Genomic DNA, 22764 nt, shown 5'->3' with positions numbered 1-22764 from the left:
AGCCATGGGCAGCCGCTGCCCACTGCAAGCTGGGGTGCAGGTGGCTGCAGCCCCTTTGGCAGCCTGGGACACCGGGAAGCTGTGGGCGGCTGCCTCCTAGCTCCTGGCTGTGAGCTGGGACTGGGCAGGATGTGGGAGGCTGCAGCTGGCTCCTGGCCTGGGAGTGGGGAAGTCCCCCTGTCTTGGTTGAGATTGGGAGTGGTGGGGGGGCAGCCCACAGGGAGCCTGAGAGCCTGTGGCCTCCCGGCATGGAGCTGAGAGCCTGGTCTCTCAGCTCCCCCCACACTGCCCTTTAGGTCAGTGGAAGTGCTCCTGGTGAGGACGCACTCCACCGACCCAAGGAGAGCAGTGTAGACGTCAGCCACCGCAGTAATTATAGCAGTGGCTGAAAGTCGACATATCTTATGTCGACAAATTTCTGTAGTATAGACAAGGCCTCTGGGTTTCAATTCTGCATCTGTGAAATGGGGATGATAATACCTCCTTTGTCTGTCTTGTCTATTTAGACCATATACTCTTTGTGGCAGAGATTGTCCCTTGTTGTGTATGTGTACAGCTTATAACACAGTGGGGTCCTACTCAAGCATAGAGGGTGGGACCTCTGAGCATTACTGTAATGTAAATATTAATTACATGCAAAAAAAATTAGAACAGCGATTTTCAAACTTTTTAGGCTGTGTACCCCTTTCCAAATAGTGTAATTTACCGTGTAGACCGATCTGAGATAGGGTCATAATGGTTATGTCAGTTCATACCTATGAAAATAGAAAAAGGAGGTCTATAAGGATAACACAGTGCAACACAATTCACAAGCCCTGGACTGTGTTGTCCCAGATACAATTATTATTAGTAATAGTGTAATGAACAATTTTATTAGATATACTTTCGCTTTGTATAAAAATAGTCCCTCAAACAAGTTTCTAGTTGAACTGGAAATTTTCAACATCATTTTACTGTAATTAATTAAGATAAATGAAGCCTCTATGCTGGCCTCAGTTACTCAGAACTGACGTAACCCATGATAGTCTGTTCATGACTAAGCATTTAAAAATGTATTTTTGTTGATAATAAAATGTTACAGAAAAGGAGGCAAAGAAAAGTTCACTACCCATGCATTTCTAGATTGGGGTAATACAAGTTCACTACCCATGCATTTCTAGAGCTGATTGGGGTAATACAAAAAGATATTATTGGCATTTTAAAATTCTTGGTGACTAACATACAGTACTTATTGGTGTTAATTACAAATAATAATAATAAATGCTTACCAATCAGTGTGATGGATAACTCTGCTTTCTATCATACTGATGGCAGGGAAAATTGGAGAGAGCTTCAGTAGCAAGTCATTTTCGGCGTTTAATCTCTGACGCTACTTGGTCTTGATTACTGTGAGGGCAGAGAATCCAGTCTTACAAGGGTACATTGTGGAGAAGAGCATCAGAAACTTGACAACTTGTTTTGACAGGTCCTGGTAATCTTCCATCCTTTGCACCCAAAAGTCTGCCAAAGGTTTGCATGCAAACTCTAATTTAAGCCCACAATCAAAAGAGAGATCTAAACATTTCTGCTGCTCATGCACTGACAGATGGGAGAGATTCAGGCACCTCAAATGGAAGTTGTTGGCTAAATTGTGGCAAGTGTTTCATAATGTCAACATTCACGCTCTCATGTAACTGCATATTGTCATTTGTTGCAAGAAACTCTTGCTGTGTTGGAAAGCAGCAATCACGTGTCTCTTTAAGCAGCTATCCCAAAACAGTAGTTTCTTAATCATGGATTCAATTTTGTCTTGTGTTTTGAAAATAGTGGCGCTTAAGCCCTGAAGACCTAAACTCAGCTTGTCGAGGCAAGAAAAAAATGTCTGCCAAATAGGCTAATTGCTGAGGCTAGGCAGCATCTTCTCAGCAAGAAGACAGCACAAAGGGGTAATGGTCAGTGAAAAAACCTTAAAGCTAACTGCGCAGCTCAAAGAGTTGTGTCAGCGCTTCGCCATGTGACAGCCAGTGAACTTCAGTGTGCATTAGTAGCGTCAAAGAGTCACTTCCCATTTCATCACACAGGGTAGGAAAAATTCTTGAATTTAGAGTCCGAGCTTTAACGAAATTAACCATTTTGACTGCATCAGACAATACTGACATGGTCTTCAGGCATCTTTTGGGAAGCAAGAGCCTCTCAGTGAATGCTGCAATGCACCCATGTAACTTCTGCTGCTACGACCTTGATGCAAACCACGACTCCACTGCTTTCCTGTCATCGATTTTGCCCCATCAGTACAAATCCCTACACAGTGGAACCAGTCAATACTATTCTCAATGACGAAGTTATCAAGCAATAAAAAAATCTCTTCTCCTATTGTTCGGGTAGGCAGGGGACGACAAAAGAGAAAATCTTCATGTATGTTGTTTTCATACATATAACGAACATAAACCAAAAAATTAACTAGGCTAGCTAAGTCCATGGACTCATCTAGTTGCAGAGAATAATAGTCACTGTTTCTAATGCGATTCACAAACTCAGAGAATATTTTTGGTCATATCATCAATGCGGTACAACAGTGTTATCAGAGAGGGATATGCTGTCAAGGTTTTTCTTCTGCCTTTTCAATGAGCATGCACTTCACCAAGTCTTTCGCAGCAGGTATAATTAAATCTTCTGCAACAATGTGTGGTTTCCCTGATTTAGCCACTCTGCAACCCATGAGGTATGAACCTTGAAGTGCATTTACATTTCCCATGCAAGAATTCAATTGCAGTATTTTTTTTTTTTACTGCTTTTTAGCTCTTCCAGTTTGCAGTTGCAAGACTGAGCTGGTTTGTCTTTAAATTGATTGTGTGTGGTCTCTAGATGCCAGCAAAGAAGGGATGGTTTTAGACTGTTTGACAAAACTTCACAGCATAGGACACACTATGGCTGAGGGTATCCAGCGTCCCCAGTCCATGTAAATCCAAGTTCAATGTAACTTTCATCATACTTGCATTTTTTTGATGCCCTTTCTCTGTCCTGCTCTGTTGCACACTTCCCAGGCTGAACATGTAAATCGTGTGCAGCCTCCTCTTCATTCACACCGCTACAGCGAGCAGTAATGGTTGAATCAGCTGAAAGTGTAGTTGTACTGGGCTCCCGCTGCTCCTTGTGTGTTCCATCCTTTGCTAATATACCAGTGTGGAGCCAACGATCCATATTTTTTCACTGCACTGAAGACTAAAACCCCTTACCTCTGACACGAGACGTCAATAACAGCTTGAAAGAATGAGGCCAGTCAGACCTCATTAGCGTTAACCTCACTAATGAGGTCTAACTGGACTCATTCTTATAGCGTTTATACCTGTTTATAGTGTTACCCTCACACTACAGAAAGGAAATATACACCAATGGGGCTGCAGTGTTAGTGGAAAGCAGATTAAACGTCAATTAGATTGCCAAATCTTACTAAATAAAAAGCGTTGTCCACCATTACAGGATTTTTCTGGCGTATCCCCTGATGAGAGCTCACGTACCCCTAGACAGCGCACGTTGACCTAACTCTGTAAGCATCTACACTAAAATGTAGCTCTTACCCATGTAACTTGACCTCTGCACCGACATATTAACTTCACCTCCATGAGAGGTGCAGCACTTATGTCGACGCAGTGTCAGTATAGACCAGTGGTTCTTAACCTTTCCAAACTACTGTACCCCTGAAGCCTGAGTCCCACCCCCACGGGGCTGAGGCATGTAACTTAGTTTCATGGCGCCCCTGTGGCTCCAGGCAATTGCCTTTCTTGCCACCCCCAATACCAGCTCTGCACTTGCGACCCCTCTAAACCCCCAGGTTAAGAAACACTGGTATAGACACTGCGTTTCTTACATCGACTGTTGCTGCCTTTCAGAAGCCATCCCACAGTGCTCCACACTGACAGTTAAATCGGTGCAAGCGCTCCTGGTGAGGGCACGCACCCTCGACAAAAGTAGTGTGGACCATGGACTCAGAATGGCCTGAAAGGCCTTAGCTTTAGGAGTGTGGGTCTTTGGAAGCAGAGGAGTTGCCTCAGCCGAGGGGCGAGGGTGACCGAACAAGAATACGAATAGGGCTTTAACTGAAGAAATATGGCTCATTTATTTAGTCATTAATATTAAGTAAAGAGCATAAACGTAAACAATACAAACATGAAACCAAAGAAGGATACAAAGGCCTAATATTTTTCTATGCATGTAATCATTTCTCATAATACACAATTCTATTATTGGTCATTTTATGTTTACAGACAGATATTCGCTTGTAAACTCTCAGTTATTTACAGACAGATGGTAGTTTGTAAAATCCTAGTTACTTTTCACAGACAGATAAACAGACAGATGTTCGTTTGTTATCTTAAAGCAAGTGCTACTTTCATACGTTACCAAAAGCGCTTCTCTCCTTAAGCCCCTTAGGCCGAGTCGACTCTGATAAGTGTTAGCCATCCCTTGGACGCTGCTGGTTCATAGAAGGGCTCAGTCCAGCTACCGAGGATCCCAGCGGGCTGCAGTCCGAAGTGCCACTGACTTTTGGGGGTTTAAATCAGGCCACTCAGGCTGAATCACCAATTAGTGAACACTGATCAGCTTAATCAGTATGTAACCAATCAGTGAACAGTGTCACTTTTGGGTCAGTCTCATGATCAGTGAGCATTTCTTCTGAGGCATCCTGACTTATAGGCACTTTCAAGTGTTATGTAGCTGGGTGTGATCAGCTCTGGTCAGCTTTTGTTTTTATGTTTGCCCTCTATTTGTGCTGTGCTAGTGCCCGGACAGCCCTTATCAGGTCCTTCCAGCCCTTTTCCCAAGCTGTATACTTTACTATTCTATCTTAAAGCACAAAACCCATTAACTATTCTTTCTATATTCTACGTGGACATGTACAAATGATTTAGTTACTGCAGTGGCTGAACGTCGACATAACTTAGGTTGACTTAATTTAGTAGTGTAGACTGGCCCTTAGAGAAACAAGGAGGGTGAAGTAGTATAGGTTAGTGGGCCAACTTCTGCTGGTGAGAGAGACCCAAGATTTAATGCTTACACAGAGCTCTTCTTCAGGTCTGGGAAACAAACTCAGAGGGTCACAGCTAAATACAACATGGAACAAATTGTTTAGCATAAGGAGTTACCACATTCAAGGGAAAGTGGTTTGTTAACACCTCTCCAGTCATAAGAGGAAAAGGAAAAAAAAATTAGTGAATAGGGGGCTAAGTGGGTTATAGATTGTTGGAATAAGCCATAAATCCAGTAATCATCAGAAGCAAGCTCTGCATAGACCAGGACACACCAGCTCAAAGCAGCACCAGACCCTGCCAGAACAACAGATGCCAACCTTGCAGATGTATCTCCACCGTTACAATGATCAATACCCCCCACAACACACTTTTCCAGATCCATGGGTTCTGCACAGCCTATCACAACATGTGATGTACTTCATCCAGTGCACTAACTGCCCCAATAGCAACTGTGTGGGTGAAACCAGACACTCACTACGCTCTCAAATGAACTCACACAGGAGAATGATAAAAGATAAAGAACACAGTATCACCTGTGGGTGAGCACTTTTCACAAAGCCATCACTCTGTGTCTGACCTATCAGGCCTCATCTTCAAAGGAAACCTGCACAACTCGTGCAAAAGCCAAGCCTGGGAACTTAGATCCATAACTTCGCTAGCTACTAAAAATCATGGGCTGAGTAGAGACACTGGATTTATGGCTTATTACAACAATCTATAACCCACTACCATGACTTCAGTTTTTCCTCTCCTCCCCCTTTCCCTGCTATGACTGGAGAGCATGGTCCTTTGAAAAATAGGTTAACTACTTATGGTAAACAATCTGTTCCCTCTTGTATTTAGCTGTGACATTCTGAGTACATTTCCCAGATGTGAAGAAGAATTCTGCGTAAATGTGAAAGCGTTTCTCTCTCACCAACACAAGTTGGTCCAGTAAAAGATATTACCTCACCCACCTTGAAACACATTGGCAGGGCAGCACAGAGGAAGCTTGCATCATCCCTGTTTATGCTGAAATTGTTTTGTGGGTGATGTACTTTTCCAAGGTTATTGTTTTGGCATCATTCGTGAGCTCTTTAGAGATGTCATAAATATTTAATTAAAGCAAGATCCACAGGAGAATACAATCAATAAGGCTGGATTTGTCAGATTTATGTAGATCACAATAATTTCCATGGCAACATACTCTGATGTCCTATATACAGTGTAGGGGGCTTTGATACAGGATCAAGCAAAAGGAGAGCTAGACTACAGGGGAGGAAGCTCTTATTCATAACCACATGGCTTGTTCCATCATGGTAACCCTTCTTTTAAGGTTCAGTGTTGCTCTTGCTGAAACCAATGACCAATCACACCCTTCCCCCCCCCCCCCATTGACCCCAGTAGGAGCAGGATCTAGGTGGTTGTTTAGGGGGAAATTATGATCTAATAATCAAAGCACTTCATGTCATGAGATCTGGGTTTTATGCCAGAGGCTGCTTGTGTGACCATATGCATTGTCTTCTAGCATCTCTCCGCTTTCTAATTTATAAAAGCATCCCAATTCCTTCCTACCTCACAGGAATTTTGTGAGGCTAATTTAATCAATATTTGGAAAGTGCTTTGAGATCCTTGTACAACATGCACTATATATTACATATATATACAATATGCACTAAGTATTATTCAGGAACTTATAACAATGGTCCAGCACATGATCACTGAGGGTCTGCTGAACACCTGTAAAACTCATTCAGAAGACATGGAGATTCCAAGGCTTGTTAGAAGCTACACTAAGGGCTGTCCCCTAAACTAGCAAATTGAGCATGTGCATCTGTGCACACAAACCCCATGCCCACACATGAAACAGACAGCCATACTGATTGGGGAATTATGGAGCTAATTCCTGATTTGAAAGAGCAAACAGGTGCATGTGCAAGTTTGGATGGCAGTTGGAAAATGCTGCCCTAAACAAATGTGGCCATTCCTTTATGAAGGGTTGGACAACAGCTAATCATACATAACAACACTAATATTTTGTTATTCATATTTCAGTAGTGTCCAGACTGTGCTAGGTGCTGTACAAAATATAGTAAGACATGCTTCAGGCACTGAGGAGCACAATCTTAAAAGCAAGAAGCTACTGATGGGTGTGGAATGGGATATAACATAAAGAAAAAATGATCAGGGTGACAGTAGGCACATGTCCTGTTAGTTTAAATGGTTTTTATCTTTTTACCATTATCCTAGATCAGAGCCACAGAGCTCTTATGAAAAAACCTCGTAGAATTTAATAGACAAGTGTAAAGGTCCCCTGTTGTGGACAGGGCCGGCAGCCCTCCCTCACCGTCAATCTCTGAGGGAGGCCACACCCCCGGCTACACCAAGGTTAACCTTTCTGTAGGCCTTTTGCTAATAGGGTGACTTCCCTTCTTTAGAATTCAGTAGGATGGTTCAAAAACCCAGAGAAAAAAATTCACATTCTATTCAATTTTGTACATTTTTATACCTATTCATTCCTATTAGGTTCATTCCTATTAAATGTATAGCACTTTTCCTTAAGGGAATAAAACAGAGTGGCTTAAAAAGGAAGATTAGTTGGCATTTGAAATAGTTGCAACAGTTTTTATTTTGTCAGTGGGACTGAGCCAGTCATGTGCTGCCAATATTTTAAACAAGAGCTTCCACAAAAATTCCTAGCGTTAGCCTGTGGTAAACCCCATGTATCAGGGTGGATTTAATGCAGACAGGAGGAGCAAAGGACTGGAAAATCCATTCATTTTACTTTGGATGCAAACCAAAACCTTTTTCTTGTAACCAAGGAAAGAGGCAGGAAAATGTAGCAAACAAACCTCGATTAATCTGCGCTTAGCTGCATGTGTTTATACTTTGTCCCTAAAAGAGATATGGAGAGTCAGGTCTTCAACTGGGGTAAATCACTATAACACCATTGAAGTCAATGGAGTTACACCAATCTGCCCTACCCAAGCGTGTATGGATAGTGTAGCGCAGCGAGGGGTGGAGATCTTGCAGAGGAACCCCGAGAGTTTTGTAGCTTTTTTTGTTTTTAGTATACCTGGCGTGGTGGAATCTGGCCAGTTTCAAAAGTTTAAAAGAAGCCTCTTGCTCTTTTTAAGCCCCAAGAATAAGTCATCTCTGGCAGAGGTGGCTCTCCGGGGTGGAGGGTGCCCATTGAGGCGTGACTTCATCACCAGCAGGGCAATCCTCCCCCACTTTCCTCCAGTTTAGAGGTGGAATTGTAACAACAGGCTGTCCAATAGCCTCTCCAGACCTTTGCGGGCCCAAACCAAACCTCTGGGAAACTTTCCTTTTGGCTGCAGATCCAAATTTTGCAGCCTTCCCCCGGCAATAGAACGGACCAAACCACAACCTGGGATCCAAACGCCGCTGGGTGTTGCAAACGTTCAAAGCTGGAACTCTGCAGGCCAAGCTTCTCTCTCATACAGAGTTCATACCCACTGCAAGATGAGGATGAAGAGCCTGACCCATTAAACTGGATGGAAAAGTCTCCTTGATTTTAAGGGGACTTGAATCAGGCCCCAAGCAGAGCACACATTTTTAAAGCCCTTTTCAGCATATTGGACAGGGAGAACTTCTATCATCTTTCGTACTTCATTACTGTCTCCATATCTAAGGCCAAGTGACAGCTGGTGCCGCACATAACTGCATGCTAGCATATCAGCCAGTAGCAGATATGTAGGGTTGTAGCTGGTATCCTAGGGTCCTGGAAATTTCAAGCAAATACTTCTCTGTAGGCTTTCCACAACAGGGCTTATATTGGGCATGGCCAAGGGATGAGAGGGTGAGGTCTGCATACTCACTGACCCTTGCCAGTATGCACAGCTCCCGCCATGCAGAGTATTGCTAGATTGTGAAGAGCAGTGAGCAGAGCTGTGCATGAGGCTACTTACAGCCTGAATGCAAGAGCACATTCAGTCTGGCCTCCCGTGGAGGGATACATGTTGCATAAATAGTATAGAGACAAGGTGGGTGAAGTAATATCTTTTATTGGACCAACCTCTGTTGGTTAAGGAAACTTTCAAGCTCACACAGAGCTCAGCTGCGAAATCCTTAGCAAACATCACATCCATCACAGTCCCTCGCCGAGATAACAGCTATACAGTCCCAGAAATCTAACCACTAGATAGTGACCAAATCAGCAAATAAAGGAGGCACTATCATAGTCCTCAGCTGTGATGACTACATTAACAACGCCAAATGACAACTCTCCAACACCCACTTACCATAAAGAACTCAGGGAAGACCTCACACCAGAATGGACCCAGGAATTTAAGGATATCATCAAATCCTTCCCCGAACAACTCTAAGAGAAACTCTACAAACTCATGCCCCACGAACCCACCCAGGGACCTTCTACATGCTCCCCAAAATGCACAAACATGGGAACCCAGGCAGATGCATCAACTCTGGCCATTTGCATTATGGCATTCCTTCACCTGAAGAAATATCAGGACTCACAGAAGACACCCTCAAACCATGCACCACTAAAAGGGCCAGCTTACTTCAGAACACAACTGACTTTCTCCACAAACTCCTCAACATTAACAGCCTCCCTCAGAACACCGTCTTTGCCACCATGGATGTCACCTCCCTATAATATTTACAAGACAATGGACAACTCTGAGATCTACCCCAAAGACGTCACCAAACTCATCCATTTTATCCTCACCCATAACAGTTTTACATTCAACAACAAACACTTTGTCCAAGCCATGGGAACAGCCATAGGTACTAGGATGGCTCCCGAATACACCAGTCTCTTCATGGGCCACCTTCAAGAAGAATTTCTGGACAAATGCACCATGAAACCAATGATATACCTGAGATATATAGATATTTTCATCCTCTGGACAGATGACTTAAATCTCTCTCATAGATTTCCACCACAACTTCAACAACCGCCACCCATCCATTGAACTCCTATAGAATGTTCCTACACCAGCATCAACTTCTTGAACACCACAATCAGCTTCAACAATGGAACCCCACAGACAACTATGTACAGGAAACCCATGAATCGCCACACTTTCCTTCATCGATCCTGTAACCACCCCAAACACACCAAGAAAACTTATCTACAGCCCGCCTCTCAGATACCACAGAATATGCTCTGAGGAGAAAATCTGGGATATATACTTTAACACACTCAAAACTGCCTTCACCAAACAAGGACACTGCACCAGAGAAGTAGATCACATCATGGAATGGGCCACCCAAATGTCTTGAGAGAACCTGCTTCAATACAGAAATAAATCCCCCTCCACCCCCCTCCTAGTTTTCACCTTCCACCCTGCACTGGAACCCATATAGGGTATGATCAAACAACTACAACGCATACTTGATGAAAGAAATCTTTCCCGAACCCCCTCTTCTGGCCTTCAAAACAAACCCCAGCCTCTCCAAACTTATCATCAGAAGCAAGCTCCCCACAGACCAGGACACACCAACTCAAAGTGGCACCAGACCCTGCCAGAACAACAGATGCCAAACCTCCAGACATCTCTGCACAGCTACAATGATCAAGCCACTTAGGGCCTGATTTCTAGAGGTGCTGAGCACCTGTTTCTGGTTGAAATCAATGGGAATGTGTCACCATTCCTGTCTCACCCAGCGCACCCCTTTGCGGGCAAGCATTGTGTTGCAGATAAGCCCCTACATGATCTTCCTCTTGCCCAGGATATCAGCAAGTCCATATATTGAGGGCTACACTTAAAGGAAAGTGAGGGTGGCAGCAGCAGTGGGAGAAAGATGTCCATTTAAATAGCTACACTGTTAACTATTTCACTGCTGATCATTTTAGCTGAAATAGCCAGCTAATGTTCTTATCCCACAACCTCCAGACTGCCTCCTAAGCCTCCCCAGATGCCAAAAGCCCATCCAGCAAGCATTAGTATTTCAGCATTTCTCCTTACTTTCTGTAATGAGATAAGTGTGGGTGTGGAGACTTGAGTCTACGTCAGAGAGAGCCTGGTGCAGGTTTGGTTCCAAAAATAGGCCAACTTCATGCACGGGGGTGGGTGGGACAGGGGTGTTGTGTCTGTACTCATTCAGCAATCTCTCCTTTTCTGCAGGCCAGGGGCTCTCTCACCTTTTCACTTTGTGGACTAAATTGTAAAAGACAGAGACTTTCTGAGGGGCTCCCATCCCACCTCAACCTCCCAACCCCACTCTGCTTGGTTCTCAAAATATTTCCTTCTTTGGGGCCTCAGGAACAGCTCTGTGAACCAATGATGGCCCACTGCATTCAAAACAAACAGCAGGATAAGTCAAAACCATTTCTCGAGAGACAAGGTGGGTGAGGTAACATCTTTTAGTGGACCAGCTTCTGTTGGTGAGGGAGACAAGCTTTCGAGTTTACACAGAGCTCTTCTTCAGGTTTTGACCTACCTCTTCCGCCCACTCCCTCTCCTCCCCCCACCCACCCGGTTAAAGAAAATGGAGCCAGGATTAGACGGAAGAGGAATTACATGGTGAAAAGCTAGGGCATTGCTTTGCCTGCAGCACTGCAAATAGACCAGCTCTGTAGTCTCGACCACAGCAAGGAGAACTGGATCTATCCCTGGCACCCATTTGTGGTACTCCCTTCTCAGGGCCCTGAAAATAGGGCTTTGGAGAAAAGGATAGTCACAGGCTAGCAAAGGCCAGTTCCTCAGCCAGTCTGTCCTGTCACATCTCTTTGACTGTTCACGACTGGCTGGCTTCCAGTTGCTTCTTCAAGAGTGCCTAAGCCAAAAAAAGTGGTGGAGTCAGCTAGAGAGAGGCATGTCCTGCTGTAAGGGGGATCAAGGCTGCTTAAATTAGACCCACTCAAGGACATCTCTCCGACACTTTTGCTTATGCTTTTGCCCACTTCTGCACAATAAGCAGAGGTTTTCATTTCACTGTACGTGGGGATTCCCAGGCCACGTTCCTAAGTGGGTATAGTTAATGTAGACCCCAGTGATATGTCTGCATAGTATATTAACTGCTACAAGACTGTGATTGTGTTCAGTGCTAATAATGAGCTGATTTTGACCTACTGGTGAGTGTGTCACAAGCCCCACTCTGTGCCCAATTCAGTGAAGATGTGAGTCTGTTACCACCCCTGGTAGAGACCCTTGTCTCTAGCTCAAACTGTAGCCGCTCATATTTCTGTCTCTGGAGGTCCCCAGTTCAATTTCCAGTTCATCAGTGAAGATGGTGGCCTGTACATGATTCTTAGGCCTTTGTGTTTTGGACAGTTCATTTCCCATCCCAAGGCTAAAAAGTCACACACAGTCCACACTGGGAGACTCAAAAGAAGGCACCAGAGGTTTCTTTGGGGGCAAGGGGGCAGTTGTATTTGTATTTGTATTTTTTTTTTTTTTTTTTAGAATTGGGGCGGTGATAGATAAAGTTGATATGGGCTGTGTGCAAAGAGCGGCTATTTGGGAAGAAGTTGAATGAAGATAGCGTGGAAGAAGGCACAAAGGAAAAGGGGGATAAGAAAACAGCAAGACTATCATCACCCGGGAAGAGACGGGACATTGTAAGACACCAGAACAGGGCTGTAGGCAGGAGCAGTATTATTCAGACACTTGAAGGCAAAGATGAGACTCTCAGACTCGACTTGGCAGGCCGGGGGGAGCCAGTGGAGGGATTTGAATGGGCAAGTGACGTGGTCTAAGAGATGGGCAAGAGGTGATTTTTGCTGTTCCATTTTGGGTGAGCTAGAGGACAGGGAGGTGGCATAGTGAGTCCAGAGAGTGTGAACCATTGTCTTAGGCAGAGACACAGGGAGGAAGGGACAAGCTTTAGACGTGTTGCCAAATCCTTCCTTCTGTACAACCGCCTGGATGTGTGGGGAGGAGGAAATGAGAAAGGAATCAAAGATGACCTTACTTATGTAAACTAGAGGGATGGGGAAGATGATGATGTTGTCAGCAATGGTGGAGGAAGAGGAGAGGATTTGGGAGGAAAGCTGGAGACATCAAGTATTTGGGTATATTAATAAAATACTTTGTACTCATCAGGCCTGATTCACAGCTCTGAAGACAGTGACTTCAATAGGTATTGAGTCAGGCCCACATAGCACTTTATATCTGCAGATTTCAAAGTGCTTTTCAAAGATGGATATGCCTCATATACCCCCATTTTATAGATAGGGAGACTGAGGCTCAGAGAGGTTAAGTGAGTTGCTCAAGGTCACACAGCAAGTTAGCAGAGTCAGGACTAGGACCCAGGTCTCCTACCACAGGCCTCAGTCTATTAAATCACAGCAGCCTGGGTGACACACACACTCTCTTTCTATTGTCAGGAAAATCTGAAATATGTTACATAACCCACACAGGCAAAGCACATCAGCCTATTAATTATCCCTCGTACTGTAGGTAAACAAAATAGTGAGAGCTTCCCCCACCCCCAGGAAACTTTCCAAGAATTTGCCATATATAACTGTGTTCCAGAGATCCTGTAAACTAACTTGTCTGTAAGACCAAGTTAGTTTCTGTTATTGGCATAAACTGACGAAGCAAATATAGACCATCAGATGTTGGAATCTCTTTTCAAGAAACAAGAGCGTGAGATAGCAACCAGTCTGGGCAGTGAGGGAAATGGATAGGGACAGAAATTAGCTTTTATAAATAGTGTGGGAGGGAAATAATTCATGTGTATGGTTGTTTTTCTGAGCTGTGCAGAGAAACTGTGCCTCTTTTAGCATTATCTTGGTTGGACCAGATCCCACTACCACTGATGTCAAATGGAAAGTTTGCTATTAGCTTCAATGAGACTAGGATCAGGACCATTGTCTGTGTGTCTCCCCTGCCTTAAACAGGGCTGTGGTTTGTTAAGATAGTTCAAGGGAGAACAATGACTGTGTTTTCCCAGAATCTTCTCTCTGGGCACATCATCTAATCCCTGGATACAAAACATCTTTGATGAACGAAATAGCTTCAGTGCTCCCAGTTTCCAGCAGATTTTTCAGAAGCCGTTATGAAGGCTCTGCAAAACACGGTCCTCCTCGCCCAATGTCTGTTTTTCTGAAGTCTGCATCGTGTCTAGGGTTCTGTCAAGCTATGCTACAGTAGGCATGCTGAATACCAAGCAAACTGTGCTATCTCAGTGCTTTGCAAATCAAGATGTGTGCAGTCTCACTCTGTTCTTTTATAAATGTTTTCCTGAGGACAGCTCTGGGAGGAATAATTGTGTACTGTATGGAGGAGAGTAAATGTTTAATATCTCATCCATGAATTGGACATACATGTAATTGAGTCCCTTGGCAGGGGAACATAACTGGCTAAATGAAAAGGATAATATCAGGTTAATATGGCTCTAAATGTAAGTTTTGAAACAATGAGCTTCTATAAACTCTAAGAACAATGGAAATGTTTACATGAAATTAACAAAAACTCCAGTGGAAACCTGTATTTTTTAAAAAGCCGATAAACATTCCCCTGCTCAATTTTCAATCCAAACATTGCAGTATACTGCAATTGCAGTGGAACCAGATAGAAATGGATTAAAAATTGTCTAGAAGCAAGTGGAAATGATTCACTTATTTTCGGTCCACGCTTAAAGAAATGAGCATCAAAGTAAACAAGCCGCACAAACAGTGAAGAGGAAATGAATTTTGGAAACATTCTCTCATTTTTTAATCTCTAAAGTGCTATTAGTTGCTTAAGGATTCTTTTTTTACATCTGTCTGATTCTGAACCCGGCAGTGTCTCATTCAGACAGGCAGAACTTGAGGGACCTTAGAAATGGAGTCAACAGGGCTGTGCAGGATTCCACCTGCCCTGTTCTGAATACAAATGGGGCCCTAATATTGTCGAACCAAAACCAGGTGTAATCTGAGTCCCATTTTGTCCCTCTGCCCCTGTATAGGTTTTTTTTTTTGGGGGGGGGGGGGAGGGAGGGAGAAAGGGGGAGGGAATGGAGATTTCAGATAAATGGTTCCCATTTTATCCCATCTCTTTAAAAACAACTAAAAACAAAATAATGCCCCCCACCACAAACTAATTTGCTGTGTTTTAGAAGATTATTTTAAATCACATTTACCTTTTCCTTGAGGTTTGTTTTTCTGACTTGTTTTCGTGCTGATGTGTCACTCTTTGTGATACTTTACGTCGGGATGTGCCTATTAAACGTAATGCAGCCTCAAAGCTACAGTCACAAAAGAGGGAAAATAATTTTGGCCCTAATCCTGCTCCATGTAAATCAATGGCAAAATTGTCACTTGGGTCAATGAGACAGATCAGCCCTGTACTCTATGCCACAGAGGAATACAGAACATGGCGTATTGTAGCCTTAAATCAGAACCTACTAACACTTTCTACAGGTGCAAGACATGCAGTTAACAGAAGGAAAAAAATATTTCCCCATGACTGGAAATCAAGCTTCTCCATTTCTTTTTTTCTTTCAGGATTATATTTGGCACTCTTTACCCTGCATATTATTCATACAAAGCTGTAAAATCAAAGGATATTAAAGAATATGTAAGTAATTTTTTTTTCTGTGCTATGTTTGTATGGTCTCTAATCATTACATTTTAAAGTTGCTACCTGCATTCCAGGTGAGCCTGTAAAGCAGGGCTAGGGGTGTAGGCTGATGGATAGGGCATTAGACTGAAAGTTAGGTTACCTGGATTCTGTTTCTAACTCTGATCTTGACCTGAAGTGACCTTTGACAAAGTGCTTATCTCTCCACATGGAGGCATAATTGTGCTTGTATGGCTGATCTGGGAAGGTGCCCAGTGCCCATAACTGAGACATAATTTGGCTTTGCTTATTTATTGTTAGGGCCCTACAAAATTCAGGGTCCATTCTAGTCAATTTCACGGCCATAGGATTTGAAAATTGGTCAATTTCACAATTTCAGTTGTTTTCATCTGAAACTTCAGGGGGTTGTGACTGTGGAGATCCCAACCCAAAATGAGGTAGTTGGGGGGGGGGAACGCTAGCCTGTTGGTAAGGGGGTGGGAGGATTGCCACCCTCACTTCAGAGGCTCTGAAGGCAGCAGGAAGGTGAGTCTGATCTCCTCCATGCTGCTGGGAGCACTCCAGCGGGGGGCCCCTAGCTGCAAGTCCCGGCTGGGCTGGGACTTCCCAGCAGCACAGGGGAAATCAGGAGCCTCCTCCAGCTGCAGGAACCTCCGGGACTGCTGCCCAGCCCTGGAGCTTCCTGCAGCAGGGGGAGATACTGGAGGTGGGTCTGATCTCCCCCATTCTGCTTGGAGTGCCACAGCCCAGCTGGGACTAGCAGCACTGGGGAGAAGGGGAAGGGCCAATGTCACAGTCCTGTGATGTGTTTTTCATGGCTGTGAAATAGGTAGGGCCCTGTTTATTGTAGGAGAGCAGAACAAAATAAAGCTTCTTCAAAAGGCCCTTGGACCTTTGGCTGCTCCTTCAAAACAGGGCTTGCAATGGAATAAGCAAACCAAAAGTACACACGATTTTGAATATCTTTCAGGAAGCAAAGACCCTTTCTCTCCAAAGCAGCAGCCAACTCCCATAGTGGAGTGGCCTCTTTCTATAGACACAGTAACCTCGGCCTTAGAGACCGCCTCTGAAGAGAGGCCACCTGTCATGAGCGACCACTTGCAGAAGCCACGCTCACCATTGCTCCCTGGTGTGCAAACCTTTGAAGAGTGACCTGCCTCTTACAAGTGACCGCTTTTGCTGACTCCCATGAGTGGCGACGCTTGGCAGGTTTTCCTGTACTTGTGGCTGGTGAATGGGTGGAGCTGTCCTGTCTTTTTCCTAGGAGAATTCCTCTGGGTCCTGGCATTCCCTGGCTCGGGCAGACCCTGCCAGCGTTTGTTAGGGGAAGTGAGATGTGGGGAGAAGCATGACCCACAGAAGCAAAGGCCCCTTCCGTCCCCCAAAGGGTCTGTACTGCCTGTCACAATCTTGTTTTCCATCTAAACTGTGCTGAACACTGCAGAGCCTCCAGGTATTTACTCTTCAAACATCTGAGCACCTCACCGATGATAAGCCCCTTTCCTTGTCCCGGTGACAGCTTTGACGATTATCTTAGTGTGTCCTTAGCGCAGAGTCAAGCGGTGACTTGGAATGGCTGTTGAGATTCTTCCAGTCGATTGTTTCTCTTTGTGGAGATTAGTTCTTTATATCTGGAAGCATTAACTTGTCTGGAACATTGTAAGTAGACCAGATGAGGGCTGCTTGACATGCCAGGTATGTGAGGCAAAATGAACTTGCAGTGCTGACCCTGCTTCACTGCTCCAGCTATATAAATCCCCTTTGATGTGCTGGCAGTTCAAATAACATCACCAAGCAGTGCCTAGCAGTGATATTCTCCATTTCTAGAGCACATTTCATCTAAAGGCCTGGTCTACACTTGGAAGTTGTTTCACTATAACTATGTCAGTTAAGGGTGTGCTTTTTCTTTTCTTAACCAGTATAGTTATACCAATACAAGCCCTTGGGTTAAATGCTGTTATATCAGTATAAAGGTACCTGATACCAGTATAGCTTATTCCTTTTCCCATATGGGAATAGTTATACTGGTATGAAGCACCTTTACTCCGATGTACTGCATCCACACTAGGGCTTGGTCTATACTTAAAAGTTTTGCCGGCATAGCTCTGTTAGATAGGTAGGTGAGGAAATCACGCCCCCTGTCCCGAACTGATGTAGCTGTGCCAGCAAACATCCTAGTGTAGATGCTGTCATATGGACAAAAAGGACCTTTTGCCAGTATAACTTATTCTGTTTGGGGAACTGGTATAAGCTATATCGACGAAAGAACCCTAGGTGGTATAAACTGCATCTCCACTATGGGAGTGGCCAGTGTAGCCCTACTGACATATCTATACTAGCAAACCAAGTGTGGACAATGCCTGACGTGAATGGTACTGCTTAATTATTCCAGTAGAGTTAACACAGTACACCTTTCTAGTGTAGACAAGACCTATGACTCTTAAAGTGCTTCATAGATATTACTTAATTAAGCTTAGTCACATGCCTGTGAGGTTGCTAAGGCATACTGAGTGGAGATGATCCAAAAACATTTGTTCAAAATATTTTTCAACAAAAATTGCTTTTTTTTTTTTTTTTTTTTTTTTTTTTTTTTTTTTCCCCCCAAAATGGAAATATCCATGGGAAATGTCACTATTCAACAATATTTTTCATTTAAAACATGAAATTTGATTTGTTTTTGGTAACTGAAAAATTTCATCCAGTAAGGCAAAAATTTTCAGTGAAATGGAATTTTCGCCCAACTGATCAAAACATTTTGATTTTCGGTTGCCAGAAAAACAAACAAGCAAAACCAATAAGATTTTGGCCTTACAATTTTTCAATGAAAACTTGAAAAAAAAAACAACCCACCCCATATTTATCAAATTCATCACTGGGGGTTGGGAACGCGTTTCCTGACCACTACTGAAATGCAGCCACCTCTGAGGTGTAATGCCACAACGTCATAACACCGCGACGTGGTTTAAGATGGGAAATAAGAGTATCGTGTCCATTGATCCTGCAGGCAGTATGTAAGCTAGTGAGCTCTCTCTCAGCCCAGGAAAGAACAAGTGCTACCCCTGAATCCGTTTCAGACCCCTGCCTCATGATGCAATTTTCCGTTCAAACACCAAAAACCCATCAATAAGTCAAAACAAAGCTATTCCCTGACAAACACCAGCTGCAGCGTCCAGAGGCTTTTCCCTTGCCTCTCTCAGCCACCAGAAAAAAGTGCTCTTCCCTTACATCCCTGGAGGGTCATGGAACAGACAGGCAACTTTAACCTTTCCTGGCTTTTTTACCCTGTCAAAGGGTATTTAGATAAGGTAAGTATATTTTGCCTAACTGCAAAGACACTACAGCTGACATCCCTACTCTTATGAAAAGTACCCTGGGATCTCTAATGACCACAAATGGTTAGGACCTCAGCTGTGTATGTGTCACCCACCCCCATTCGGCATGGCACTTTGTCCCCCTATAGTGGTGGCTGGTCCACATATTGTGCCTGCTGCAACCTTGACCTCTGGGTCTAAAAGCATGAGCCTTTACTGCCCGAGCTAAAAGACCCACCTCTATTAGCCAAGGCTGCAACAGGGTCACCAACCTCTCTCTGTGGCCCAGCCACCCCGAGAAGGGGACAGAGTACCCCACAGAATGGGTGTGGGCAACATATTTCATCTGAGAGAGGACACCTCCAACAGCACAGCTCCTCCTGTCAGCAAACTTGGGAAGTGCTTACTCAGAGGGGAGAGTGCTAGCTATGGGATGATGAGCACCTCTTCCTTCCTGCAGTGCCCAGAGGTCACTTGGCGGTCTCCCATCCGTGTATTGACCTAACCTAACCCTGGTTATAGGGCATGATCGGACAGGGTGACAGCACAAGGTAGCAGGATAGCCGGGTTGCACTTGCATTCGCAGATGAAGTGAGGAAGTTACACGGCATCCTCCGTATGTTCTAGTGTCATCAAACTGCGTGTCTAAATCACCCTCTCATCCGGACAGCAGTTCTAGAGCAGAAACGCCTTATGGAGTACAAGCTGCAAGTCTGAATACTTTGCCTTTTGGCCAGACTGATCCTAAGGCACAAATTCCTTCTTCACATGGCCTTGCGCATGACTCTGACTTTGTGTTGTGGGTTATGCATAAGCCACAACTTGCTGGCAAAGCCCTTCAGTTCTCGGTACCTGCACAACAGGTTTCATGAGGCTTTTGGTCAAAAAGGGGTGTCTCGCTGGCGGTTGTGGATGGGATGAGCTTTGAGAACCTCAGCTGAAAAGTGCTGTACCGTACCATCACTGTTCATTTGTGCCTCGCTAGAAAAACATGGTTACAAAATGACTGATTTCTCTTCACAGGTCAAATGGATGATGTACTGGATTATATTTGCACTCTTCACAACAGCCGAGACTTTCACAGATCTCTTTCTTTGCTGGTGAGCATCCAAGCAAGGTGGGGCGTTTGTAATGAGATGGGGAGGAAAACGGAAGTGTTTCTGAGGGAACACAGCTCCAGAGAGAGGATTGCAAGACTGTGCAAGGAGTTAATGTCAGGTGCACAGGGTGTTTTGCTTGGAGAACCAACACTTCCTCTGTCAGTGCTGCCAGATTTAGGAGTTGGGGAATATACTAACATCAGAGGAACTGCTCAGATGCCTGTGAGAAAACAGTTGGAACTGGGGAGAGCTTGATGAAAGTCTGTCACTGTCAACTGAGGAAGGTTGAGCCGGCAGCCCTCTTTTTCTGTGGGCACTGGCGCAGGAGTTGGGATCAGGACAGACATATGGGAATGTGTATGTGAAAGAGGAGAGGGGAACAAGAGTGAGAGGAAAAGGGAGACAGAGAAAGGGATGGGGAGAAGGAAGAAAGGGAGGAGGATACAAACAAGAATAAGACAAATCCCTTTAACTCTTTTTCCCTTCTGAAACTTTCTAATCCCTGGTGTAACTCAATGGTCACTGTGTGTTACGTGTTCCTCTTTGTGCTTGATCCACAGAGGATACGAGTGTGTTGCAGCCCCAGTTAAGAGAGCTGCCATCTTGGTTGACACACTGGGAATTGAACCGGGAAACTCCAGAATACTAAAGCTTGAGGTAGAGACCCAGGGTTTTGTAGTTGAGGCTGCAGCAGATTCATAGTCAGGTAGGGCACAGAGGAGCCTGTAACACACACTCACCAGTGGGTTGGCCACTTACACGGCCTGATCCAAAGCCCGTGGAAGCCAATGGAATCAGAGATCTCAATAGGCTTTCTATCTTGTCCTTAACCCTTACACATGTCCCTCACCAGGGGCCCAGTCCTACAAGGTGCTGATCACCTCCCGGGAACACTCTTCTTAATGGGAGTTTCAGGGTGCTCGGCACCACACAGAATCTGGCCCAAAAGGAGGAATTATGTCCGTACCTCAAGGAGTCCTGGGGCTGATTCGTCACCTGCTGAATTCAGCTGGAGCTTTATTTGTTTAACTGGGAGTGGGCCTTTGTGTGTGTTTCTCTGAAAGGGACACTGGCAGGCAGGCTAAACCCACGCTTCGGTTTTGACCAAAAATGTGTGTGTGTGTCGAGGGAGGGGAGGATTTAAATAATCTAACCTCAACAGGCACCTTTCAAGAACTATTCTTTTAAAAATTCAATAAAACCAGAAACCGCTCCTGTTTGGTAGGGTTTAACCAGCTTCCCTCTCAACGTTGGCAGCTCAGCCATTGCGGCATCGGGCCTGAGAACCTGAAAGGGAAGCCAAGCGAAAGGGAAAATGACCGGGGTGCTGTCACTCTGTGTCAGAGTACGACTACGCTGCAGTCACGGGAGGTGTGATTGCTGCTGATCGATGTACCTGAGCTAGCTTTCATCTAGCCAGCTTGGAGACCAAGGCAGTGAAGACACAGCAGTGCAGGTTACGGTGCAGGCTAGCCACACAAGTCATTGCACAGAGTTCCAAGTGGACTTGTGCAGCCCGTGCTGCCGCAGCTTCACTGCTCGGTACCCGAGCTAGCTAGATTAGAACTAGCGTGGGGTATGTCTGTATAACCAGCAATCGCACATCCCTGAATTGAGGGAAATGAGACAAGCAAACCAATTGCAGAAAAGGTAGAGGATATGTTCGATTTTGAAAATGTTCTGCTTCCAGTCATGATGCTATTAGCAAAACAAAGGGGAAGGATGTGTGTGATTATAACCGGGACATCTCTCGTTATTAGTAATTATTATTCTGTGTATATGGCAGTGGTGCCAGAAATCCACAGGGAGGATCGGGCCCTGTTGTGCTGCACACTGTACAAGCACAGCTAATGAGACGGTGCTTGCGTAATGTGAAAGGAACGATGGTTCAGTTCCACAGTAAGTGCTATCTAACTGCAGAAAGGCAGAGTGATGAAAGGTGTATAAATAAATCAGTAGACGCTGGCTTGCTAGCTGCTGGTGGGTGTGGTAGGAAGTTTTCTCTCTGCTCCTCTGGCCTGTAAGGGCTAGGAACACTGCATCCCTGTGTGCAGACAGCGCCTCTTGTCACTCAATAGGGACCCGTACAGGCAATTAATTAATGTCTCTGTTATCTGGCTGCCAGGAAAACTTTGCATAGAGCTCAGCCAGAGTGTGGATGTGAGTGAATGTGGGGGAAAGTGTGTGGTAGAGCCATAGGTAGGGCTTTCAGGTAGACAGAAACCACCCTAGGCTATGAATCTGCCAATTGCTAACTGCAATGGGCTTTATTATCTTCAGAGGAGCAGTTAACAAGAATCTGTGTTGTCTGTTTCCCCATAGGTTTCCATTCTATTATGAACTGAAAATAGCTTTTGTGGCTTGGTTGCTATCTCCGTACACAAAAGGCTCCAGCCTCCTGTATAGGAAATTTGTACACCCAACACTGTCTTCAAAAGAAAAGGTAATTACAGGTGTTCATGCCCTAACTGAGTGGATGGCTCAGGGCAGTAGAATTAGTGTGTTTACCGTATGTTAGCTGTATCAGCGGCTTTCATCTCAAGATGATGAGTCAGTCACTGCTTTTTCTTTTATTTATTTTTGTTCTTTGATCTTCTTCTCTTCCTTTTTTGTATCAGTTGCTGCTGAGCTCATTCAGAATAATTTATCTGTCTGGGCACCGAGGAAGTTAGGAGGGGTGGGATACATGTATTTTTTCCCCCCTGAAAATACCGTCCTGGAAACAGTCCTTCCTGGCATGACAAACTTCAGTTTTGGAAAAGCTGACTGAATGTAGCTGGGGTGACTGACCAGGTGGGTGAGGTAGTAACTTTTATTGGACCCATCGACTTCTGTTGGTGAGCGAGATCAGCTTTCAGTTTCAAGCCAC

General features: G+C 44.6%; 1 protein-coding gene across 3 annotated transcripts in view; it reads left to right on the top strand.

Moving 5' to 3' along the window:
* REEP1 (receptor accessory protein 1) overlaps positions 1-22764 on the top strand; it is an 83089-nt gene that overhangs the window by 13215 nt on the left and 47110 nt on the right. For all 3 annotated transcript variants that reach the window (XR_010923541.1, XM_067567617.1, XM_067567616.1), the window contains exons 2-4: positions 15409-15481; positions 19819-19895; positions 22218-22338. Coding sequence is in view for 2 of the 3 variants with exons in the window: in XM_067567617.1 (XP_067423718.1) it covers positions 15409-15481; positions 19819-19895; positions 22218-22338 (271 nt within the window). In the remaining variant the exon portion in view is untranslated. The remainder of the gene's footprint in view (positions 1-15408; positions 15482-19818; positions 19896-22217; positions 22339-22764) is intronic.

The sequence above is a fragment of the Emydura macquarii genome, unplaced genomic scaffold (assembly GCF_026122565.2).
Source record: "Emydura macquarii macquarii isolate MOO-44397 ecotype Brisbane River unplaced genomic scaffold, CSIRO-AGI_Emac_v2 contig_2795, whole genome shotgun sequence".
NCBI lineage: Eukaryota > Metazoa > Chordata > Testudines > Chelidae > Emydura > Emydura macquarii.
Note: the sequence above shows the minus strand (reverse complement) of the source record. Positions and strands in the feature narration are given on the sequence as shown.